The 26,723-nt window shown below is 43.5% G+C and overlaps 1 protein-coding gene across 7 annotated transcripts in view; it reads left to right on the forward strand.

The window, feature by feature from the left end:
• The window catches only part of col11a1a (collagen, type XI, alpha 1a), a 118,354-nt gene extending 102,042 nt beyond the window's left edge, over positions 1–16,312 (forward strand). For all 7 annotated transcript variants that reach the window (XM_017470521.3, XM_017470608.3, XM_017470687.3 and 4 more), the window contains 21 exons: positions 655–708; positions 1,545–1,598; positions 2,212–2,265; positions 2,608–2,661; positions 3,318–3,425; positions 3,728–3,781; positions 3,953–4,006; positions 5,295–5,348; positions 8,116–8,169; positions 8,401–8,508; positions 8,811–8,864; positions 9,029–9,082; positions 9,488–9,595; positions 11,094–11,147; positions 11,234–11,269; positions 11,356–11,409; positions 11,502–11,742; positions 12,864–12,976; positions 13,293–13,361; positions 13,903–14,136; positions 14,841–16,312. In XM_017470521.3, the coding sequence (XP_017326010.1) occupies positions 655–708; positions 1,545–1,598; positions 2,212–2,265; positions 2,608–2,661; positions 3,318–3,425; positions 3,728–3,781; positions 3,953–4,006; positions 5,295–5,348; positions 8,116–8,169; positions 8,401–8,508; positions 8,811–8,864; positions 9,029–9,082; positions 9,488–9,595; positions 11,094–11,147; positions 11,234–11,269; positions 11,356–11,409; positions 11,502–11,742; positions 12,864–12,976; positions 13,293–13,361; positions 13,903–14,136; positions 14,841–14,987 (1,812 nt within the window). In that variant the 3' untranslated portion in view covers positions 14,988–16,312. The remainder of the gene's footprint in view (positions 1–654; positions 709–1,544; positions 1,599–2,211; positions 2,266–2,607; positions 2,662–3,317; positions 3,426–3,727; positions 3,782–3,952; positions 4,007–5,294; positions 5,349–8,115; positions 8,170–8,400; positions 8,509–8,810; positions 8,865–9,028; positions 9,083–9,487; positions 9,596–11,093; positions 11,148–11,233; positions 11,270–11,355; positions 11,410–11,501; positions 11,743–12,863; positions 12,977–13,292; positions 13,362–13,902; positions 14,137–14,840) is intronic.
• Positions 16,313–26,723: the final 10,411 nt, after the last annotated feature.

Consider the following 26,723-nt stretch of genomic DNA (forward strand, 5'->3'; position numbering starts at 1 on the left):
CAGCTGTTCATCACTGCTCGCACGTGAACGAGAACGACGTCCACAGCATTAAAGGCAACCGTTAACAGATAAAGAGTCAGATGGTTTAAATAGGTATACGTGCTGTTATAGGGAAAGAATCCCCTTCAGTGTTGCTACGGTAACTCCACGACAGCAGCTTCATCACATCGGCATGTCGTGGATTATTTTACTATAACAGCACAGCACACACCTGTGTATTCTACTATAACACGAAGGCTTTAGGAACTCGAGGCCACGTGAGTGAAACGAAACACACGATAAACTCACCAAATCCGATCAAACACATCATCTTCAGCTCGTGATAATTACATCTATGTCACGCTCAGTTGTTCCGCATAAATAATAGTGTATTTTTTAAATACATTTTTAATTTCTTTTAAGTGTCATTTTTGCAAAGTTGTAACATGACATGCCAAGAGTCATTCTTTCATTCATCATTTCTTTCTTCCTCTCTCTCTTTCTTTCATTCATTCTTTCTTTCTTCATATATCGTTATAATTCTTTCTTTCTTCATATATCGTTATAATTCTTTCTTTCTTTCTATATCCTTATATTTCTTCCGATCTTTCTTCATGTTTGTATTCCTTTTGTAAACACGAACGATTTATAGTGTTGTATGTATCTTCTTGTCAGGGTCTTCCCGGACCTCCGGGTGAGAAGGGAGAGAACGGAGACGTCGGTCCTATGGTACGTGTCTGAGCTGTTTACTCGTTTATTTGAATAACTGGCGGTTTTATTGTAGAATCGCGGTGATGGAAGAGGAGTACACAAGGGGACGGTATACAGTGTGATAAAGAAGGACTTTAAGGAATGAAATCGAAGTTGAATTACATTTCCGTCGTGGAATCAATCAGCAGGCAAACATAGTCATAGAGTCTGTTACCCTGTAAACTCTCTCTCTGAGATATTGCTGAATTCAGAAAGCCAGCTGGAGTTCACGCATGCTTTAGCACTAGAGTAGAATTTCCTTCTTGGATTATCCCCAGTGTTAACAGACACTTATCGCTTAAGCAAAACAGCATGCTAGGCCCATAGAGACAATACAAAAGGCGCATGTTTCCCCTCAGACATGCTTTTCTTTATTGAGAACCGACTTTTCAAAAAAACACGTATATACACGATATACAGCACCATATACACACCACATGCACTGGTTCAGCCTCGCCACGTTGGAGCTTTACTGAGCTTGACGTAATACCTTGATACTCGCCGGTTTCTTTGTATTAAATCGCTACACTTCTACATAGAATATTGCCAGATTAATTAGGATTAATATCAGAGTATTGATGTGCACGGGAACCTAGTCATTCTGCCCAATTTGTAGAATTTAAATTCATGACAAATAACTTTACATTAAATTAGCCTAATAAAAGACTGGAAGATGTTTAATTTTAATGTAGTTGATTCAGTTTAAACGCTAGTTAAGCCGGACTGTAAGACCCTATGGGTCTCCTGCAGCGGTAACTGAAATAACCCCCTGGTATATAAACATATAAACGACATCCCTGTGTCTCTGTCTTCAGGGTCCACCCGGTCCACCAGGTCCGAGAGGTCCTCTGGGTCCACCCGGTGCTGACGTGAGTGCTCAGATTTGAGCTTGAACGCTTATATTTAATAGTGTAAAATACTCCATCTGCTTTGGTATTTATAGTTCAATTTTATTTTGTATTAAATTAATATCACATACTTTGAATTATTTGTATTCTGCATTTATATTTATTTTATACTGCTTTTTGTATATTTCATTTTATTCTATATTTGTGTGCTTTTTGTCTCCTTATGCTTGTTTTTGTACCTGTAAATATTCTCCTTGTTATTTTACTTCTTCCTCTTCTTCTTCTTCTTCTTCTTCTTATTATTATTATTAGATTTTAGCATGCACTTTGCAGTGTTAGCACTGAGATGCCGTCACTAAACGTGAACAGTACAGTATGTTCGTGTTCAGTACGGTTACTTTAGCGCACTGTGCAACTTGGCAAAAATCTGCCACCGGGGGCGCTACTTGCAAAAAGTGCTTGGCCCCCGCACATTGCTGCTTATGGATATGTCGTTCTCTTTTCTTGTTTCTGTGCCGTCCTCCTCGTGCTAATGTACAAGCAAGCTTGTTAGATTGTAGGAAGCTCTACACACCTTCATCAATGCTGCTATTAGAGTAAAGACCTCTCTGATTAATCTGATCGTGTGTTTCAGGGTGCACAAGGCCCACCCGGTGGTATTGGAGGCATGGGAGCAGTGGGAGAGAAGGTAAGTAACACTTCCTCTTCCTGTGTACACCGGTTTTAGCTGTGTTGTTATTTGTCAGGTCTCGTCTTGGGATGAATATTTAATTGGCCTGCTGAGATTACTCTGGTGCGAGACCTCCAGGGAGTTTCTCCTGCTGAGAGCTCCAAGAATAAACTGATACAGAGATGAGCCCTTCAGTCACCTATAACAGCGGAAATAAAGGCCGAGCTTCTCGACCGCAGCTCGTGTTATTTTCGGCGTGCTGATGTCGTGCTCGATTATGCTGCTGTTTTTGATGGACGGTGCCATAGACGTGCTTCTGTTTAGCATGGTGAAGCTTTTAACCAGTTAAATTTCTTACAGGGAGAACAAGGTGAAGCCGGCAATCCTGGACCTCCCGGAGAACCTGGAACAGGAGTAAGTGGCCTGTGTGTGTGTGTGTGTGTGTGTGTGTTTAACTATCTGAAGAAGAAAAGAAAAAACAGATATTATCTTCAGAAAATCTAGCTTTAGTGCAAAGTATTTCTTTCTTATATTCTCAAGAGTCTTCTGACTTTTTTCGATATTCAAAGGTGTAACCCAGGCATGCATGTTTGGTCCCCTTTAATTCAGATTTGTGACATGTCTCAGGGGTTTACGGCATACCTCATGGGTTTACGACGTGCCTCAGGGATGTGCATTTGTTCAACTTATATTTGTTATTTTCCGGCGTACCTCATGGACAGCATTCCCATCCACTCGTTTTTATTATTTGACACTGTACCTCAGGGACGGGATTTCCATCCACCATTGTTTCTGGTTCGTGGCGTACCTCAGGGATATCAGTTTGGTTCACTGAAATTTTTTGATTCACTGCATACCTCAGGGATGTGTGCTCGGTCCACTTATGTTTTATTATTTTACACCGTACATCAGGGACATGATACAATTTTAAATTGTACCTCAGAGACGTGCATTTGGTCCATTCGTTTTCGCATTTCACATTTCTGATTCATGCTTATGTCGGAAATGTGCGTTCATCATACCTGACCGATATATCTTTGGTCCGCTCATGCTTCTGATTTGATCTGTAGGGCCCCAAGGGTGAGAGAGGAGAGAAGGGTGAAGCAGGACCGTCTGGTGCTGCAGGACCTGCTGGACCTAAAGGACCACCTGGAGATGACGGCCCTAAGGGAAATCCTGTAAGTGCATCTGATGATATTTTGATGGATATGCTATGGATATGATGTAATACTATTAGTGGACTATTATAGCAATTATAATCATCTAGGTTCCTGATCCTGCCTGGATATTACACATTAAGGCTAACAACTGCAAATTCATGCTGATGTAATAATTATCCAAATGTATCTCAAAAAAATGATTAATTTCTTTGTTCAAAGAGATTTTTTTTTTGTAAAACATAAAGTTAACATCTCATGAGATTGATCTCCATCATTATAGCAGAGTCCACATTATTAATTCTGATGATTTGTTGCTGTAGGGTCCTGTTGGCTTCCCTGGAGACCCTGGACCGCCTGGTGAGCCCGGTGTTGCCGTGAGTATTGAGTTACATACTATACGTCTATAAAATCTCGTGTTTTGTCAGCAAGCAGTTTGGTATTAATCAGAGCTTTGGGTTTAATGGACATTTTTGACATTTTAAACGTATCATTTATTTTGTGACGTCACAAGTCAGTCCGTGTCTAACCCGCACTGTTCTCGCCAGGGAACCGATGGTGTCCCGGGTGACAAGGGAGAAGATGGTGAAACTGGTCAGACTGTAAGTACCCAAAACCTGGTTTTCCTTATCGCTTACGAAACATGAACCGAACTGAATCCATTTACCGTATATGCGGAATTCAAGCTTCATCGGCAATGTAAATCCAAGCGTTAAATTGAAAAACGAATTCCAGTGGATGTATAAGTGGGCGTCGCCCTCTAGAGACTGTTGCTGCTATTACAAGTCTGGAAGCCTGGTTATGCCTTTGGTCTTTATGGGATTTCATAGAAGTATTGTACAGTACGGATTCTGCTTAAATGATTTCCTATTCAATCTTATTAATAATCTGAATAAACAGTGTTGTAGAGCTTTGTCCGGACTACGAGCGCGTCCGTACGCGATAATAAATGAGGTGAGATTATAATTAGGAAATAAGGAGGAGAGGATCTCTCGCGTTTCGTCGGCCTCTGTAACTCGCGATCCTTCTTATCATTTATGAATGCAATTTAGATTCTCGGGCCATGAGGAAAATGGAGAAAGCGTCGGAGGCTGTGTTTGTACGTATTGCCATGTCGGCTCGTGCATCGTGCGGCCGACTTTAATGCGGCGCCCTATCTCCACCCCGCAGTCCTATTAAAGTTTAATGAGAAGAGATTTGTAGTGCTATGAAACCTTCACACCGAACCATCCGAGCTTTCTTCTCTGATTAGAGCTTTATACGGCTCTATCACACAGCTGAGTGACTTCGTAAATTCCTTCCAGCTCTTCACCGCCGCGTGCTCTTCATCACGACGCACTTCGAATAAAAGATCGTGCACGCGTCGGCTTTCGATCGCGTTCAATCGGTTTTCGGGTAACCGGCTGTGGATGTTTTCCTCTTTTGTTTTCATACTTTGAAAAGTTTTAGGCTTTTATGTACGTACGAAGAAACCGTTTCGATCCCTGACGAACGAATCATAACGTTCGTGACAAGTGCAAGAAATGCTAATCGTGATCGTCTTGCTATGCGTCGGAATGGCTTTCACTACACTGACCGATACAGAAGCCTTTTCGCCAAACGATATAAAAGTGTGCTTTTTTTGCACGTCTATATTAAAACTCATGGCGCCCCCTGGTGGTTCGGGGAAGCCGAAAGCTACCGCTTCTACCGCTGACAGCAAGAAACAGCACTGTTAAAATTTAAAAACAACTTCGCCACCTGGATATTCAAAGATATTGAAGCTGAGGATTTCTCACGTGCGTAAACAATGGGTTTGTCCGTAGATGATGAAATAAAATCTTGGTAGTAGTCTTAGAATAGACGGTAGATATTTGTTGTATGATTATAACCTCTGGCTCTGTGCGTTAGGGTCCTCCTGGTCCATCCGGAGAAGCTGGACCACCCGGACCTCCTGGTAAACGAGTAAGTCTAATTTTTTATACTCCTTTGTTTTTTGTTTTTTTTTAAACCGTTTATTACTTCAGCTCATTGCATTTGGCGTTATCTTTAGCTGAGCGGTGAAAATCTCAGCCCTGTCAACATCTGCTGATTGCCCGATTTCTTAAAGGCAGCAGAAACGACGTTATCGCATACACTATCATTTTCATTCTGACAGGAGACGTTTAAAAAAAAAAAAAAAGTTAAGACTCAAACCGATTAGAGGAAATTGTGTTCGACTTCGGTGAGACGGCCGACAGCAGAGTCATCCTTCATTCGGCACGACGGGACCCCTTCGGAGACATCGGAACGCTGATAATTCATCATAGAGACCGAAAAAAGCACCTGAGCTGGAGCTCGTTTCCGACGATCGGGTCGAGAGGTGTCCCGGTATCGATCCCGAGTGACGGCGGTGATAAAACGATACCGTGACTACTTTAGGGAGCGTGAAGGGACGAGCCGAGAGAACCCGGCCGTCGCGTTCGACCCGATTCGTCTAAAAGTCGGCTCGTCGGTGGAGACGACGTTGCGACTCAAAGGGGATCCACGTGTGACTAGATGAATAAAATTCACTCTGACACAGCTGATCATCGCTCATGACAGGACTCCACATGGCTTTTATAGGATCAGGCAATGAGTTATTGGTATCACCTTTTGAAGAAAAAAAATCCGTTTTAATAGAGTAGACAAACAAGGACACACGGTGTGATGGATTGGTAATAGCGCTCTCACACAGCCCTCCCTGGTGCTTTCTAATTTATCTGCCTGTCCTCATCTCCACACGCCTGCTGGAGCACTCAGGGCCAGGCTCAGTGTTGGGGTAGTGATGTCACTCATGTGATGTGGACTAATAACATGACTCGAATTTATTCACCGGTTCTATCCACCGTGAAGGCTTTCGTCCGGTAGACGGAATTTGTCCTCTCCGAGAAAGACGCGTCAGATGCGACGTTCACGTTTGTGCCGAGACACACTCTTATCCGAAAATGCTGCCTGAAGAAACCGAGTAGGAGCAAATAGCATTTGTACCGTCTCTGATTATCGGCTTGCGCCTAGACCTGACTCGAAATACTACAGTATACGCAAATAGCTAACCAATCGTTACGCCTTGTTCATCCGATCACATCGATTTCCTCAAGCGAGTCTGTAGAGCTGTGTGCGTTAGGTGAGTGTCATCTGAATACATATGTAATAATCTCGTCGGATTGAGCTTATCGCGTGTACGGAAAGGTTAAAATAGCCAATGATCACAGCTGCTCTGTAGTACTTCAGAATATGCTTGTATGTCCATGTCTAGAAGAAAGATTCGCTGATTTAAACACAGAGTGCCTAAGTAGGAGAGAAGGAAGGCTTTTAACTCTGATCCAGCTCTCTGAATGAAAGACGAGGAAATCGCGAATGACCGAATGATTCGCCTTGTGAACGAGCGAGTGAGGAACCTCGGGCGTGATTTCCGAACGATTCGTCGCGTGGACGAGTCAGGAAAGAATCGAACACGCGGTGAAGGAAACAGAATGATTCACTGAATCAAAGAATGTTGATCTGGGTCGATAAGTCTGACTTCCCGGCCGATTCTGATTCACAGACCGATGAGATAAATGTGTAACGTAGTCTTACTGGAAATTAAAGAAAGACATCTGTCTTCGGTCATCATGAAGTCAGTTCTGCATCCATATATTATATATGTATATATATATATATATATATATGTACACACACACACATAGACACACACGTATGCAAATCCTGTACATACAGCGCCTTGCAGAAGTATTCAGACCCACGGCCTGGCAAATTCTCTCTCTCATATTACCGAATTACAACCGGTAATGGTCTTTTATTTTTTGACGCCAATATTTCCCACCATAAATCCAGTGTCACCTTATAAAAACCGAGTTTGCGTTTCAGCGTTAGAATTAAAATAAAAGAATCAAACGGAACGACGTGTAATTCAGCACCGAGAGAGAGTCGGTCAGGGGTGTGAATACTTTTGCAAGGCGCTGTATATAGGCTAGTGAAATCTTCCGCACGGTTCGTTCGCCTCGGCGACTCGTTCGTAAAGAAGAAAGCACGCCTCCGTTGCCGTGCGTTCGCCGTTTCATCGAGCTCGGTAAAAAAAAAAAAGCGCTCTGCTCGCGTATGCATTATTCAGGCAGGGGAAAAAATTCATAAATTAAAAAGTCACTTCTTCACACCCCCCCTCAATATGCTGATGGAAATATGAGCCTCGGCTAATGACTGAAGGATTAAAGGCTGTTTAATCAGCAGATTTGATTATAATGCGGCAAGAATGCGCGCTCTCCGTCTGCGTCTACAAGTCGACCCTTTGATCGTAAATTTCGTTTAATCAGCCCCTTTTTCGGAAATAAATAAATAAATAAATAAATAAAAAAGCGCGATGGCTATCCGTCTCTCTCTTCTCGTACAGTAGGTATTAAAAGCCAGGGAATTGAACCCGCCAAACGTCGAGGTTTCTACTCGCTTTTCCTCTGAAAAGGAGAGAACGTGTGGTATGTCGTATAAACTATAGACAATACGAACGCTTCGAACGTTTCCTGATACAGAATTGTGAGATAAGCTCAAACAGAGACGCTTTATACTTTATCTTCACTTTTCGATTTTCTCCCCGGATGGACTCAGATGTGTGCGTATAGATAAATGCGCTGCTGTGTATCTTACCTGTGCAGGGGTGAGTAAAGGAATACGCTCTCGCGCTTATGATAATAATGATCATCTTTTTTCCGCTCTTCAGGGACCCCCGGGAGCGCCGGGAGCCGAGGGCAGGCAGGGCGAGAAAGGAGCCAAGGTAAGATGGGGTCTCAAAGCATAAAGACGTCATTAGTGGAATAGCACCGAGTAGATACAGACTGAAGCGTACAGCCTTTGGGGTGTGAAGATGGATAATTACAACATGGACCAGTTTTTCAGGACTATAAGGGATGTGTGGGGTTTTTTTTAAACTTCTACAGCGAAGCAACATATCATTTTTTACATTATTACAAAGCTTAATGAACCGCTTTTAAACGTCTGTGCACAGGGTGAAGCAGGAGCCGAGGGTCCACCTGGTAAAACTGGCCCTGTCGGACCCCAAGGGCCTTCTGGAAAGCCTGGTCCTGAGGGTCTGAGAGGAATCCCTGGTCCTGTGGTGAGTATCAGTTTAGCTAATTACTCCACACACACACACACACACACACACACACACACACACACACACAAATCCAGATCTTTTCAAGCAGCACCTTGGGCTCCCTAAGAAAAATCAATAACCTCTATGTGTGACTGCGGTGCGTTTTTTTTTTTTCTTCTTCCTCCATTTTTTTTGAGCACACTTTTTCATGGAAGATTAATCCTCTCGCCATCCGCTCTGAATCGATAGCAAGCCGGAAGTGCAACAGCAGGCAATAATCCCCGATAAAACAGAACGCATTTTTCTTCTTCTTCTCGCAGGGTGAACAAGGACTTCCTGGTGCACCTGGACAAGATGGCCCACCGGGACCGATGGTGAGAGCGCCCTTCTCTCATTTCTTTTCCCGCTCTACTGTCTCCGCCTGTTTTATCAGTCCTGCTCTTTATCGTTTCTCTCTCTACTCATCTGCAGCGCGTTCTCTCTTCCTCCTTATTACTTTATGCGAGCTGATTTATCAGTGTTGGCTCTCCAATTTTAGGGACCTCCTGGACTGCCTGGCCTGAAAGGTGACCCCGGGTCCAAGGGTGAGAAGGTGAGCGAGATCCAATTTTCCTCCCTGTCACCTTCATGTTAATGTGGGTTCCTCTATTCCCCGATCTGTTTAACCTCCAGCTGTGAAATCTTCAGCCTTTTACACAGGTTTCTGTGACACAAAATGCAAATCTACCGTTGAAATCTATTCTAGAATATTCTCTGTGAGCTTTACACTCTCACAGACTTATGCTAGCTAAGTGCTAGCATAAACTTCGTGTTAGTTCTCATGGATCATTATTACAATGCTCTTGGTTTATGTAGTATATTTTTCTAAAAGTAGTTACACGCCAACTGAAGTTATTTTAATTGATTAGCTTGGTTTGTAGCCTACTAATACCTGCCCAAATATCTTTACTAATGCTTGTGTGTGTGTGTGTGTGTGTGTGTGTGTGTGTGTGTACAGGGTCACCCCGGTCTGATCGGGCTGATCGGTCCTTCTGGTGAACAGGGAGAGAAGGGAGATCGTGGATTACCTGGACCTCAGGGCACACCTGGTCCTAAGGGTGATTCTGTAAGTGTGTCTCTCTCTCTCTCTCTCTCTCTTTCTTTCTCTCAGTTTCTCTCCATCCCACCTCCAAATTATGATCACAGACTGAATCCTTAACAGCAGCGAAGGCAAACTCTACTTCACCTCCACTACAGACACTGATAAAGTCAATTCACTGCTTTAGCCCAAATTCCACCATCAGTCAGGCAGGAAAAGGTAAATGGATCATAGATAGATTAGATAAATAGATAGATAGATTGATAGATAGATAGATAGATAGATAGATTGATAGATAGATAGATAGATAGATAGATAGAAGGGTGATCAAGATATGATGCATGGATGGAAAAATGGGTACATGATCTGAAGATGGATGGATGGGGGGACGGATGAATGGATGGATGGATCAGTAAACAGTCCATGGAAGAATGGACGCTGGAAAGAACAATTATTAGATAAATAGGTTGATCTTTGGAGGGATGGATTTGTGGATAGATGGATGGCTGATGGATAGACACATGGATGATTTATAAATAAATGGAAGAACAGAGAGTTAGACGTCTGTGGATGGAGGGATGGGTGGGTGGATACGTAGATGGATGGTTGATAGATAAATTAATGGCTAATGGATGGATGGATGGATGGATGGATGGATTGATAGATAGCTAAATGATCTCTGGATGAATGGATAATTGGATGGGTGAGTGGATGGGTTGATGGCAGATAGATACACGGGTGGATGATGGATGGATAAATTGGTAAATAAATGGACAGATAAGGAGCTAGATGATTGATGGATAGATAGATTATGTATAGATGAATATCTAGGTGATGTGTGAATTGATTTATAGATGATGGATGGATGGATGGGTGGATGAACTATGGCTGGATGACTGTATGGATAGATAAATGGAGAGTTGTTCTAAAGATGGATGGATACATAGGAGACCTATATAGATGAACAGATGATGAGAGATAGATAAATGGATGGACACACAGCTCGATGGTGTATAGATGAATAGAATCAGAAGTAGATGAATAGTTAGATGATGGATGGATGGATAGATGGATGGATGGATGGATGGCTGGATAGATGGATGGCTGGATGGATGGATAGATGGCTGGATAGATGGATGGCTGGATGGATGGATGGATGGACAGATGTATTAGCAGCTAGGGAATGATCTCTGTATTTTATGAACACCCAGGCTGCTATGATTCTGTTCCACTGGTTCATCCACTGATTTCCACTGAAACTCGTTCCTGATGTTCCTGCGTTCTCGGTTCTCGACACACTTCTGTGACAGAGCCATGTGGAACCCAGATAAAAACCCAGAGAACCTTCATGCATTATTAAAGCATGCATTGCAGATTGAATGGATGTTGATCCCAGCTGGGATGCAAATGCCTGCGCTGGTGATTTAATGCTCATAGTGGCTCTGGCTTTCATATCAGGGCTCTGGATTTTTGGATATACATCTTTTCGCTACTTGTAAAATATCTCACTCTTTTTTTCCTGTAGGGTATCCCTGGTGCTGCTGGACCCCTCGGTCCTCCTGGTCCTCCTGGACTTCCTGTGAGTCCCTCGTTCACGTCTCACTTTACACTCGTGTAATATTCTGCATGGAAACTCTCTCATTAATGTTTTTTTTTGCTCATCAGGGTCCTCAAGGTCCAAAGGGATCAAAGGGTGCAAGCGTATGTATAGTTTCTTTCCGTGGCATTTCTTTTAGAACTATTTTAAACACAGAACTGACTTTATCTTTGTCTGATGTCTTAATTAGGGTCCTGCTGGACAAAAGGGAGACACCGGAGTGGTCGGACCCCCTGGTCCTCCAGTGAGTATATCATGTTTCGTTCTTTCGTATCATATTTTAGATGAGAAATTTAAAAAGATCAGGAGTGACATCTCCTTGTCCTGGAACTGCAGGGTCCTCCGGGTGAGATCATCCAGCCGCTGCCCATCCGGTCCCCTAAGAAGACACGGCGCGCCAGCGAGATGCAGGCTGATGAAGCGGGGCTGGACTACGGCGAGGGCATGGAGGATATTTTCAGCTCCCTGAATAATCTCAAACAAGACATTGAGAGGTTGAAGTACCCCATGGGCACCCAGAACAACCCAGCCAGGACCTGCAAAGACCTGCAGCTGTCTCACCCCGAGTTCTCTGATGGTGAGTGGACAGAAAGGCACCAGTTTAGGAGAGGAAGGAGAGCTAATCTAAATTTGATGCAAACACACGAGCTAGAAGGAGTTAAACAGAGATTATTTTGTGAAGTACTCATGTTTAGGACCTATAGTAGAACCCTGAGGAATGCCAGATATGCAGTTATCCATAATTAATTGCTAGCACTCGATTGGACTTGATTGGACTTTTTTTATTAAATTACAGAACATCGGACCTCACCCCAGAACCTCACCCCAGAATCTCACCACAGATCCCCTCCCCAGAATCTCACCACAGATCCCCTCCCCAGAACCTCACCCAAGAACCGCACCACAGAACCTCACCACAGAACCCCACCACAGAACCTCACCCCAGATCCCCTCCCCAGAACCTCACCCCAGAACCTCACCACAGAACCTCTCCCCAGAATCTCACCACAGATCCCCTCCCCAGAACCCCACCACAGAACCTCACCCCAGAACCTCACCCCAGAACCTCACCCCAGAATCTCACCACAGATCCCCTCCCCAGAACCCCACCACAGAACCTCACCCCAGAACCTCACCCCAGAACCTCACCCCAGAATCTCACCACAGATCCCCTCCCCAGAACCTCACCCCAGAACCTCACCACAGAACCTCTCCCCAGCACCTCTCCCCAGCACCTCACCACAGAACCTCACCCAAGAACCCCACCACAGAACCTCACCCAAGAACCCCACCTAAGAACCCCACCCCAGACCCTCTCCCCAGTACCCCACCCCAGAACCTCACCCCAGAACCTCACTGAAATGTATTTTCATTCCCAATAAATGAATATTTAAATGCAAAAAAGTATTTAGATACTGCGTTCTTCAAAAGTCACTCTAAATGTGTTTAGTCGCTAACTAAATGTGTTTTTATTATTATTATTTATTTATTTTTAATGATTCTTTAATTAATTTCTGTAATCCATTAAATAATATGAAGAGTACATGTTATTTCAGTAATTTCATTACACACATTGGACACATTTTGGATGCTGCTAAAGGTGCGCTGAAAGACCGACCTGTAACTCTGGGGTAATGATCTCAGTATTAATCTGTGTGTGTGTGTGTGTGTGTGTGTGGTGTTTTTTTTTCTCCTCAGGTGAATACTTCATCGATCCTAATCAGGGATGCTCTGGAGATTCCTTCAAAGTTTACTGCAACTTCACAGCAGGAGGCGAGACCTGCATCTACCCCGAGAAGAAGTCCAGCGTAGTGAGTGTCGTTACCGTGACCGTGCCGTGAAATATCGAGAAGCTCATTTGGATCGATTTTTCTGTGAATGAATTACAAATTACCAAAAAAAAAAAAATAGATCATGAAGTCTTTCAAATACTGTGTCATATCGCCCAGCCGCAATACACTCCACTATTTGGTTCGAAAGATTATTGGGTCACTCTGCCTACCACACCATGTCTTATCTGAACGCATGCAATCCATTTATTTATTTATTTATTTATTTATTTATTTATTTATTTAGGTGTGGTTTGGTTGTGTTTTATTAATTCTCTGTTTCTGCGCACTCCTGAAGGTCCACATGTCCTCCTGGCCCAAAGAGACGCCCGGCTCGTGGTACAGTTCGTTCAAGCACGGCCATCTCGTGAGTGCACTCGCCCCCGTTTCCCATTTCTTTTCTTTATTTTTATTTCTTCCGAGCTGAAAAGCTTTCTTAAGGGCCCGAGCGCACTGCTCTTCACTGTCCTCTCCTGCCACATAAATACACAGTAATAGCGGATTTGCTTTTAAAATGCTTTTTAAGATGCGCTGACCCGAGGTCTTGAGCACAAAAGGCTTCCTCGGCCACGCACACACACACACACACACGCACACACACACACACACACACACCGTATCCATAGTTAACGTGTTCAGCAGGGAGCTGGAGGGACGGCAAAAAAAAAACAAAAAAGGAAAACATCTGCCTCGTTATATATCTACCTCTATTCAAGCATTCAAACCATTCTCTGTACAGCCTGAAAGCATACTCTTATTTTGTATCCGTGTGTGTGTGTGTGTGTGTGTGTGTGTGTGTGTGTGAGAGAGCGAGAGAGTTTACAGAAAACAGTTTGCTAATGACGTTTCTCAGGCACTAATCCCTCCTCCGTTGCCGTTTTTTCCCTTTCCTTCCCGGCCATCACCAGCTGTCCTACGTGGACGCCGAGGGCAACTCCATAAACTCGGTGCAGATGACGTTCCTCAGACTACTGACGGCCTCGGTGAGGCAAAACTTCACCTACATCTGCCACCAGTCCGTGGGCTGGCACGACGCTGCGGAGGACAACTACGACAGATCCCTGCGCTTCCTCGGCTCCAACGACGAGGAGATGTCCTACGACAACACGCCCTACGTGAAGGCCGTATCCGACACCTGCTCGGTATGAAACTCCTCCCACACACCGCGTTCACCCACAGCTGTTACTCTTTATACCACAGCGCTGCTGAATTCTGGATTCTGATTGGTCGGATGAAGTTCTCGGACGGTCGTCCGGCTGCATATCGTAGCTTTATATTAACGCGCTCGATCTAAAATTATCGTTATCGTTTCTATAGCAACAGCCCATCGACCGGGACTTGTATGGTGGAAAAGATTTTTTTTGTTTTTAAACTTTATCGTTTATATGCTGACGTTTTTCGTGAGACGGTATATTTACTTAACGTTTTACGGAAGGAGTCTCCAGTGTCACAGCTTCGTAACATCTTCAGGACAGAGGAGCTACCTGACAAGCTTTATTGCTTTATTAAAGAGATGCCGGTAGAGAAGTTGTTTTGCGGACAGGACATACGTGTAACCATAAAAAAAAGTTAAGAGTTGGCATATTGCTGCGGTATAAGAGGAGTAAAACACTTGAGGACATGCTGTTATAGGAAAATAATCAACTTCAGAGGTGTAACAGTAACTCAGATACTGCTCTCCATTACACCGCTCTGTCCTTGATTAGTTTACTGTGACGGCACAACACACTCTTTACACATTACTCATATTCAGTACTCATTGATGAAATAACCACATGGGGAAAGATATCGAAAGGGCTGGTGCTGATATAAATTTGCACGATTCTGTCTCTGTTTGTCTCTGCAGTCGAGGAAAGGTCACGGAAAAACCGTTCTCCAGATCGACACGCCCAAAATCGAGCAGCTTCCGATCGCCGACGTCATGCTGAACGACTTCGGGGATCCCAGTCAGAAATTCGGATTCGAAGTCGGTCCGGTTTGCTTCCTTGGCTAAAATCGGAACCAAGAATGACATCACGATGACATAAAAATAAAAAAAAAAACTTGACAGGGAAGGACTTTTGTTTTGTTTTCATCTTTTTTTTTTTTTTTAATTGTACCGTCGAATCACCCAGCCTCCGTTCAAGCCACATGCAAGTTTTGAATGATAGTCGTGATGTAAAGGAAAGGTTGGGTTTTTTTTTTTGTTGTTTTGTATTTTGCCGAATATATCACGCATAAATCATACCGCCCTCTGCTCGGAGGGTGTGAAACGCAAAAAACAAAACAAAAAAACCTGTTATGGAAGAAGGAAAAAAAAAAAAAAAAAGGAGAAGGACACGGAGGAGTGGCAGAATGGAGAGCTGCGAGACGAACGAGGGGAGAGACCGAGGGAACGAGAGAAAGAAAAAGACCTCCCCAACGGAGACGGATCGGTGCTGTGCAACACAAACGACATACAGAAAAGTCAACAACTATGGTGCTTGAGTTAAAATTAATATTAAAAATTTAGTCATAATAAAAACAAGAGGTGCTAGGTGAAAGAAGGTGTATTTTGATAAAACTGTAATTATTGTTTTGTACATTACTGTTCTTTTCCAATTCCACTTCAAAACTTGCATGTGTATCGGCATCTGGCTCTCAAGTCGACATCTATAAATTAAAGAGTAAATAAAAAAAACAAACAATAAATAATATTTTTGTGATAAATACTGTGTACCTATTATTAAACAAATAAAAGCGAGCATTGAAATGATCCCTCGTTGCTAATGCTAACGTATGTCCTTTGTATATACTGACCACCCGAACACCTCGCCAAAGCAGAGACGCACCAGCACACGCAAACGCAACGCCCCTCGCTAACGTTGCCTCGCTAACGTGCTTGTTCCTCGAAGCAGTCGTGGCATCCATCCACCTTCTATTTAATTTTGTTCCTTTTTATTCATTTTTCTATCTATTTTTCCCCCCAGTTTGTCCATTCAGTCATATACCTCAACCAGTCTAATATCCGTAGCGAAGTGAGGCCAGTGTGCCCTGTATATACCTTGGTTACACATTTCATTTTATATATTTTGGGTGGGGAATTTTTATACGAGGAAAATAAATAAATAAATAAAAGTAATAAATTGAAAATACAAAACATATCTGATAGGCTGTTCCTCTTCTGTTCCAATTTTTTTTTTCTCCTGTGAATGAAATGAGACACTCTCTCTCTCTTTTTTTTTTTCAGTGACCCCCCCCCCCCCCCCTTTTTTTGTAACTAAAATGAGAAAATGTTTCAAATGTGTTCTTTATGGTTCGTCTGAATATTAAAAACTGGATTCCAAACCAACCGTGAAACCGGTGTGTGCTCTCAAGTCATTTGTTTCGCTAACGTGGCTCCGCTGGAAAGCGGGGGAGAAGTAGCTTACACGGGCTCAGAAAAGCCGCCAGATGACATCACTAATAGACGGTCACGGATTGAATGGTCAGGATCATTTGCATAGCAGAATGTGTTACATGAAGTAGGAACATTTTCTGGACATAATAGAGTTTTATCAAAATGCAAAATAATATCACCTTGAATAGAGATTAAAACAGTGAACAACTGAGTGTGTGGGTGACACAGTGATTGGATGTTGGGACCGTTGCTGATCAATGACCGGATGTTGGGACCGTTGCTGATCAATGATTGGATGTTGGGACCACTGCTGATCAATGATTGGATGTTGGGACCACTGCTGATCAATGATTGGATGTTGGGACCATTGCTGATCAATGATTGGATGTTGGGACCACTGCTGATCAATGATTGGATCTTGGGACCACTGCTGATCAATGATTGGATGTTGGGACCATTGCTGATCAATGATTGGATGTTGGGACCACTGCTGATCAATGATTGGATCTTGGGACCACTGCTGATCAATGATTGGATGTTGGGACCACTGCTGATCAATGATTGGATGTTGAGACCATTGCTGATCAATGATTGGATGTTGGGACCATTGCTGACCAGTGATTGGATGTTGGGACCTCTGCTGATCAATGATTGGATGTTGGGACCACTGCTGATCAATGATTGGATGTTGAGACCATTGCTGATCAATGATTGGATGTTGGGACCATTGCTGATCAATGATTGGATGTTGGGACCACTGCTGATCAGTGATTGGATGTTGGGACCGTTGCTGACCAGTGATTGGATGTTGGGACCTCTGCTGATCAATGATTGGATGTTGGGACCACTGCTGATCAATGATTGGATGTTGAGACCATTGCTGATCAATGATTGGATGTTGGGACCATTGCTGATCAATGATTGGATGTTGGGACCACTGCTGATCAGTGATTGGATGTTGGGACCGTTGCTGACCAGTGATTGGATGTTGGGACCTCTGCTGATCAATGATTGGATGTTGGGACCGTTGCTGATCAGTGATTGGATGTTGGGACCGTTGCTGATCAGTGATTGGATGTTGGGACCGTTGCTGACCAGTGATTAGATGTTGGCTTGAGGTGAGTTGAGCAAACCTGTTCTCTCAACTCGTATAACAGCAGCTGGGTTGTGAGCTGGAGAGCTGTATCAAGTGCAGGACAGTCCCTAATATCTGCTCAGAAGATTTGTCACTAGGCTCTTGTTCTCAAAACCATTTGCTAAAGGGGTCTAAAAAGTCAGGGAATCAAGCAACAAAGTCACTAAGTTGACAGCACTGGTTTATGATTTTGTGCCTTGCCATGCCACAAATCAATAGTTTTACATCGGCTTAATGACCGAGACACTTCTCAGTACAACCTGCTCCATAGCACTTGTCTTGCCGTCCTCTTGACTTCATATGAAAAATTACTTCAAGGTGGTGTAAATATATCTGAAGTAATGGGTTGATGTTTCTGATGTGCATCTGCTCATCTGGATCAACAAGACCCTAGCTGTAACGATCAAGAAACCATCTGAGTTTGATCATAAGTTAAACTGCGATATGACAAATCAGTACCGGTCAGATCAGGAGCTATAGTTTAGTTCCGCCAGACCGAGCAGTGCTTAAAAAGCAAACAACTAACCCAGTGGTATGCAGCTACTATTGCTATCTAACTTCCCACACATGAAATTGCTGCACTCTCAATGACTCTGTTGTGGAAATAGATGCATCAGGTGGACACTCATTGACTAGATAGACCATTTTTATTGATTATGGTCCTGAGATAAAAAAAAAAAAAAGACCACTTTCACTGACAATTTTAAATTCTTTTCTGTTCTACCCAGTCATTTCCTGTTCATTCCTTGGATGAAAAAAAAAAAAACACAACCATTGGCTTGGGTGAAAGTAAAGTCCTTAGAATCAATGACAATTACACATCTACCAGACTATTTCAAGATGCTGTTTAGCCAAGTGATAAATCTAGTGCATTTCAAATGTAGCCACCTTTCATAGAACTTGAAATTCCTGAAGCATTACAGCAATTTAGAAAAGTGTTTAGCAAAGGCAAGGTCTCCACCATCCCTATGATTGTGTATGTAAACTGAACCCTGACGTTATGCATCAGCAAAGGAGATTATGACTATCAGCCCTTTAAGCTTTCGATCTCATGCTATGAATGACTGCATTTCTCAGAAAGGATTATTTTCTTCATACCAAAGAGTGACCGGGGTCTCTGACTGTGCGTGGACTACGGACGCCTACAATGAGGTGACCATTAGGAACAAATATCCCATGTGCGTACGGTATCTTATGGTTTTCACGCTTCAGTTCACTGCAGATAGCCACTGTTCTCCGAATGCGGGCACCAAGTGGACCTCATCTCAGCAATAAAGTTGCTTTTGTTATATCAGAACATAAGGCAGTGTTGAATGAAACAAAGACGGACATCAAGAGTGACCGAACGTTTTCTCACCATGACTTGTAATTTTGGTAAGATTTGAGTAAGATTATTCATCCTCAGCAAAGAATTCAGTGAGCCCTTGTGCCCTGTGGATGAGGACAGGGTCATCCTAAAAAAAAAAGAGGCCATACCTATCAGGATAGAAATGTTTCATCATAGGATAAAGCTGATCAGACAGAAGATCATTGGATTGATTTGTAGGGACACTTTCCTCTACAGGGACAAGTGGGTTAGTCCACCCCACCCATCCACCCACTATAGTATAACAGAGCCAAAGTTATTTTGGGTTTTTTTTCTGAATTCTGTATCTAAGATAGGAGAAGTCCACCTAAGGCATGATGGACAGCAATGTGTCCTCCAAGAAGACCATCAAAGACCAAGGGTCTTATTTATCAAAAAGTACTAAATTGTCAGTATAGCCAGTTTACCTGCTATTACACTTTTCTACCACTAGAGGTTTCCGCATATGCTTGATGCTTGTACTTGAAAATACACGCACATCTTCATGCATAAGCAAAACTTGATGGATCTAATTCAACGCATAGAATCATGTGAACACACGGTTTACGTGTAAAACTATACGTGTGCATGGTTGAAAAATTAGGCCCCTGGTCATCCTGAGGGTTAGCAGAGCAGAAGCAGCAGGTACAATTTTTCGAAGGCTTTGAGGCTTTGAAGTCTGAACCTGGATGAACATAAGGCTGTGTTACATTGAAGATACTTCATTTAAAAAATGGCATACAACGTTATGTAGGGAACTGGTGGTTCATTGGTTAAGGTTTTTAACCAAGCCATTAGTTCAAATCCCAGCACCGCCAACCGACATTGTTACGTTCATACGCAAGACCCTTAACCCTCAACTGCTCACTTGTATCCTATATCAGGTGTACCAAAGTTGCTATGGATAACATCAAATCAGCCAAATCAGCAAATGTAAGTACTCAAGTCTCATAACCATGCGCTCTGTAAAAAGAATGAACTTCCTGTACCAGCGTTGTTGATTCCGCAACTATGGAAATGGTGGACAAGGTGGGAAATGTAATTTTTGGGGGGCAGAAGGACAGAAGTTCACCAGTCAAGAGGCGAGGGTAGCCAGGGGTATCATATATAAACAGGCTGCCAAGAAGGTGAAATCTACCAGTGCTTCTGCTCAAGAAGAGAGATACACAAAGTCACAGCTCAGCCAGTATTTTCTGACTGAACGCATCGCATGGCATACCACGCTTGAATCTCTGAACCCATCTAGAATGATGACTTTTGAGGTCTTGCTCAGAAACTTTTACAAAAACCTCCCAGCCTGGTAGACATTTATCACACCATATCCCAAAAGTAATGTTTAATGCAAAAGACTATGGTCCTGATTTATAAAGCTCTGAAATAACGAGTGCTAATCTGATAAATTACACCGGCAGTTAGTGGGTGTGTTTGTCTGATTTACAGAGATTAATAGTGTAAATGTGCAAAGTAGGTGAGGATACGATATTTAACCGAGGTTTCTGTGTGTGTGTGTGTGTGTGTGTGTGTGTGTGAAGTGTCCTCAGTTTGTTCTTAAGTATGCCCCTGATTAAAGGTGGTGAGATGCGGCAAAAGAAACTGTTCAGATGATCGAATGAACGTGGACTAAAAGTTGATAAGGTTTCTAAGGTAAATGCTAAACAAAGAATGAATTCCAGCCTCTTTATCTGCTGCTGGCACCAGAGGTGAATGTGCAGTATATTTTAAATATAAAAAATGTGAGAAATTGAGACATTTAGCATCTGCTAAATGAATAAATGTGGCGTTCGGGCTGTGGTAAATCAGACTGTTGGAGATAAAGTAGGCTGCTTTCATACTTGGTCGAAAAAGGTAGTGCTTTATGTGCGGATATGGAAAAAAAAAAAAAAAAAGCGGCTCACCTACACACACCGTAACCATAACAACACTCTTACCAGTCCAAGCTAGAATCAGCTGACTAACTTCGATTCAATGCGATTTTACTTGTACAGCACTACTAACAATGGACATCGTCACAAAGCAGCTTAATGACTTTTACCTCGAGATTAGATTGATTATTATCAGTATTGCAGATAAAAATAAAAACAAAAAAACAACAACAGCATGAAACAGCCAAGGCCTGAGGTTATAGACCGGACAGCCACTGAGCTGTATAAGGGTGTGTTTTAACTACAGGAGACAGGTTAGATATCAAGATCTTTCATTTCAGAATCCTGACATCTGCAAGTTTATCGCATTAGGTGGCTCATTACACCGAGATACACAACAGCAGAGATGGCTTCTTCAAGACATCTATCCGCCAGCATCAGCCTACAGTCATACAGCCAATAAATATGGTGCTCCTGAATCCACAGCAACAAATCACACTGCGAATGGAGATTTTAAATCAAACCCAAGTGGAGCCTTGAGCAGTGCTTCTACTTCATCGTACAAATCATCATGTTTGTCATTTTTTTTTTAAATCAGGGGTTGTGCCCCCCCCCCCGAGATTTTTTCCAGCTTGTCCAAGATACAGTGGTTTCTGAAGATGAATAAATGAATGAACTTTCAGCCGTGTTGGTGTTTTTCTGCATTTCCCCTTCTCTACCGTTATGGAATAGTTAATGGAAAAGGGTGCTATTACCCCTTAATTACCCCCGCCTGCTCATGTGAGTGTCTCTGCATTGAGATATCTAAAAAAAAAATGACTAGAATGTCTTTGGGATATTGGAAGAAACTGGAGAACCAGGATGAACCCAAACAGAGACAGTAACCTGAGCTCCGGCTGGAACTGGGGATCCTGGAACATAAAGATATTTGTGTGTTGTAGGGTGGACTTTTCATTTCAGTAGTCATTTGTAGAATTTCTCTTTCCAGAATTTCTATTTTGCACTTTTCTAAATTTTTGAAACTTGTAAGTGATGTAATCCTTAGTTGGGACAAAGTATGGAACATGGAACATTGGGACAGTATGGAAAATGCTAATAAAAACAAAGAGGAGTGATTTGTAAATGTACTTTGACTTGTATTTAAAAAAAAAAACAAAAAAAAAACACACCAAACATATAAAGATGAGGTATTTGATGTTTTACCTAATCAACTGCATAGGTTTTTGAAGATTAATGTTTATTATGAAATTGATGCATGCAGCACATCAGTTGGGACAGGGGTAATATAGGACTAATAGGGATGTGAGAAGTTGAAATAAGAAGGTGATGTGGAACAGGTGAGGAGATCGTCTAATCATAGTATATAAGGAGCCTCCAGAAAAGGCCGAGTCCTTCAAGAGCGAGGACGGGTCGAGTCTCGCCGATCTGCCAACAAATGTGTCAGTGAATAATCCAACACTTTGAGAAGAGCATTCCCCAAAGGCAAATCGGGAGGATTTTGGGGATTTCACCTTCTACAGTGTACAACAAAATTTGAATCCGGTCAAATCTCGGTGCGTAAAGGGTGAGGCTGAAAACCACTTCTGAATGCGTGTGATCTCCGATCCCTCAGACGTCACCGTCTTAAAAACCGTCATGAGTCTGTAATGGAGATCCTGACATGGGCTCGGGGATACCCTTATAAACCTGTGTCAGCCGACACCATTCGCCGCTGCATCCACAGATGCAGGTTAAGGCTTTACTATGCAAAGCAGAAGCCATACATCAATACTGTCCACGTCTGTCATGGTATGGGGGCGTGTCAGTGCCCATGGTATGGGGTGTGTCAGTGCCCATGGTGTAGGGCGTGTCAGTGCCCATGGTATAGGGGCGTGTCAGTGCCCATGGTATAGGGCGTGTCAGTGCCCATGGTATAGGGGCGTGTCAGTGCCCATGGTATAGGGGCGCGTCAGTGCCCATGGTATAGGGCGCGTCAGTGCCCATGGTATAGGGCGTGTCAGTGCCCATGGTATAGGGGCATGTCAGTGCCCATGGTATAGGGGCGTGTCAGTGCCCATGGTATAGGGGCGTGTCAGTGCCCATGGTATGGGGGTGTGTCAGTGCCCATGGTATAGGGCGTGTCAGTGCCCATGGTATAGGGGCGTGTCAGTGCCCATGGTATAGGGCATGTCAGTGCCCATGGTATAGGGCGTGTCAGTGCCCATGGTATAGGGGCATGTCAGTGCCCATGGTATAGGGGCATGTCAGTGCCCATGGTACGGGGGTGTGTCAGTGCCCATGGTATAGGGGCTTGTCAGTGCCCATGGTATAGGGGCGTGTCAGTGCCCATGGTATAGGGGCTTGTCAGTGCCCATGGTATAGGGGCGTGTCAGTGCCCATGGTATAGGGGCTTGTCAGTGCCCATGGTATAGGGGCGTGTCAGTGCCCATGGTATAGGGGCGCATCAGTGCCCATGGTATGGGGGCGTGTCAGTGCCCATGGTATAGGGGCGTGTCAGTGCCCATGGTATAGGTAACTTGCACATCTGTGAGGGCATCATTAATGCATAAAGATATGTACACATTTTGGAGAAACATACGCTGCCATCAGAGCAGGACAACGCCAAACCACATTCTGCCCGGATTACAAGCGCATGGTTGCATAAGCAGAGAGAGCGGGTGCTAGCATGGCGTGCTGCAGTCCTGAAAGGTCTCTGATATAGAACGTGTGGCGCATTATGAAGCGCAAAATAATGCAGTGAAGTCCCGGTACAGTCGCTCAGCTGAAGAAATACATAATGGATGAATGGGGAAAATTCCGCTCGCTAAACTTAACCAACCGGAGTCTTCACTCAGCGTCCAAACGCTTAATCAGTGTTATTAAACGAAAAGCCGATGTCACACAGCGCTAAGCAGTCGGCTGTCCCAACTTTTTTGGAATGTGCAGCAGTCTTCAGATTTGAAATAATCTCAAAAATAAATTCAATTCACAAAGTCAAACATCAAACAATGTGTTAATAATGTGCTTTCAATACAGTACAGCGTGAACGGAATACTTTATAGACTCTTTTTTAAGACTCTTTTCTTTTATAAAATGCACGTTCCTTCCTGTTCCTGGAATGATCAAAGTAAACAGAAGAACCCAAAGAGAGAACCCAGAGAGTTACAATTACACACCACACAGTACTTCTGCACACTGTTCACCACGCACTGGCGTCTAATTAACAGATGTCTTGCACGTCTCAGAGCAGGAAAAGAACAATATGTCCACCCTTTAATAAATTTCCTCATTTGCTCACCCACATGCTCACGCACACTCACACACACACACACACACACACACACACACACACACACACACACAAAACTGTAATTTAAATGTGCTACTGTAATCCTTTTTTTCGTATATGGTTTCATTATTGAGCGAAGTGATTAATATTAAAAAGACGTGTTATGTTACTTAACTGCGCACTTCTGAGTAAAACTTTGCCGGAAAGTTCCATTTGTTTTTCTGCCTTTCGCTCCTAATTACTCAGAGTTAGACACTAACTTTTAGGGTTTCTAGCTTATGCACTAATTAGGAGATTGCTAAATTCTGAAGTGTGGATTTTCCCTGTTTTCTCCTGGAATCGAAATCGTCACCAACTCCATGAATATAAATCTTTATTCAAATTATTCGGCATGTGACTGTCAAAAGTTACAGCGATATATTTGTGGGGTAAAAACGTCAATCTGGTTCCTCTCAAGGTTTCTTCCTCATATCGTCTCGGGGAGGTTTTCCTCACCACCGTCGCCTCTGGCTCGCTCATTAGGGATAATTTCATACATTTAAAATCTATATACTGAATTGATATATTTCTGTAAAGCTCCTTTGTGATAATGCCCATTGTTAAAAGTGCTTTTTCTTCTTCCTAGTGTTGTTCTTGCACTATGGCAGGGTCCACTTAGATTTGATTTGGCATAGGTTATATGCTGGATTCCCTTCATGACGCTACCCTCCCATTTTATCTGGGTTTGGGACCGGCACCCAGTGGTACAACCCCACTGTAGTGGCTGGGGTTCCCTGTCTGGGAATCGAGCCTGGGCCATGGCGATGAGAGGGTGGGATCCTTAGACGCTGGACCACCAGAGAACCCACTGTTAGAGCGCTATACGAATAAAACTGAATGACTTGAAACCAAACGTCTGGCAACCCAGCTGTAAAGTTAAATTAAACCCTCTAGGCAGAAACATATTGCTTTTTCAATGATATTAATGTTGAGAGTGCTATACACCGTCAGTCAAAAGCTTTTGTAGACTTTTTATTACAGCTGAGGCCTGTTTCACGAAGCGAGCGGAACAAACTACGAGTCGCAGAGTAGGTTTTAAGTTGACAAAACCGAACAAATCGAACCCGGGTTAATTAAGGTTAACAGGTTTCATGATGCTAGTTATCAGCTTTCTCAGTTAACCCAGGTTTTTATAATAAACATCCATCCATCCATCTTCTATACCGCTTGTCCTACAGAGTCGCGGGGAACCTGGAGTCTATCCCAGGGAGCATGGGGCACGAGGCGGGGTACACCCTGGACAGGGTGCCAGTCCATCACAGGGCACAATCACATACACACTCACACACACATTCATACACTACGGACACTTCAGACACGCCAATCAGACTACCATGCATGTCTTTGGACCGGGGGAGGAAACCGGAGTACCCGGAGGAAACCCCCGCAGCACGGGGAGAACATGCACACTCCGCACACACAGGGCCACGGTCAATCAAACCCCCGAGTCTGGAGGTGTGAGAATATATAATTTGTGAAAATATATTAGGAGAGGAATAATGCCACTGCATGACATGCATCACTCGCAAAGAACCGCAAAGCATTACATACAGTGTGCGGTGCAGTAAGAGTGAGGCTTCGGCGTGTCAGATTTTTATTGTGCGGCTCAAGAAGCCGGCAGAGATAAACGAAACCATCTGCCGAGAATTTATATGACATTCAGGTGTGAGTGAGTGCCCTGTTTTATCATGGCACGAAGAAAGGAGATTTCTGAGGACCTCAGAAAAGGAGTTGTTGGTGCCCATCAGGCTGGAAAAGGTTACAAAACTATCTCTAAAGAGTTCGCACTCCACCGATACACAGTCATTTGTGTACAAATGGAGGAAATTTAAGACCATTGTTCCTCTCTCCAGGAGCGGAGACCAACAAAGATCACTCCAAGAGCGAGACGTGTAATAGTCCACGAGGTCTCAAAGGAACCCAGAGTAACTTCTAAACAACTAAACGAACTCTCTCACATCGGCTAACGTTAATGTTCATGAGTCCACCATCAGGAGAACACTGAACAACTATGGTGTGCATGGCAGGACTGCAAGGAGAAAGCCACTGCTCTCCAAAAAGAACACTGCTGCCCTTCTGCAGTTTGCTAAAGATCACATGGACGAGCCAGAAGGCTGTTGGAAAAATATTTTGTGGATGTATGAGACCAAAATAAAACATTTGGTGTAGATGAGAAGCGTTATGTTTGGAGAAAGGAAAACACTGCATTCCAGCATAAGAACCGTATCTCATCTGTGAAACATGGTGGTGGTAGTGTCAGGGTTTGGACCTGTTTTGCTGCATCTCACCAGGACGACTCGCCGTCACTGCTGGAACAATGAGTTCTGAATGATACCCGCGAATTCTAAAGGAAAATATCAGGACATCTGTCCATGAATCTGAAGAGAAAGTGGGTCATGCAGCAAGACAACGATCCTAAACACACGAGTCGTTCTACTAAAGAACGCTTAAAGAAGAATAAAGTGAATGTTTTGGAACGGCCGAGTCAAAGTCCTGACCGTAATCCAGTAGAGATGTTGTGGAAGAACCTGAAGCAGCAGTTCATGTGAGGAAACCCACCAACACCCCAGAGTCGAAGCCGTTCTGTACCGAGGAACGGGATAAAACTCCTCCGAGCCGACGTGCAGGACCGATCAACACTTACCCCAAACGCTTATCTGCAGTGATTCCTGCACAAGGAGTCACACCACATACTGAAAACAAAGCTTCACGGACTTTTCCC

The sequence above is a fragment of the Ictalurus punctatus genome, chromosome 1 (genome assembly GCF_001660625.3).
Source record: "Ictalurus punctatus breed USDA103 chromosome 1, Coco_2.0, whole genome shotgun sequence".
Lineage (NCBI taxonomy): Eukaryota > Metazoa > Chordata > Actinopteri > Siluriformes > Ictaluridae > Ictalurus > Ictalurus punctatus.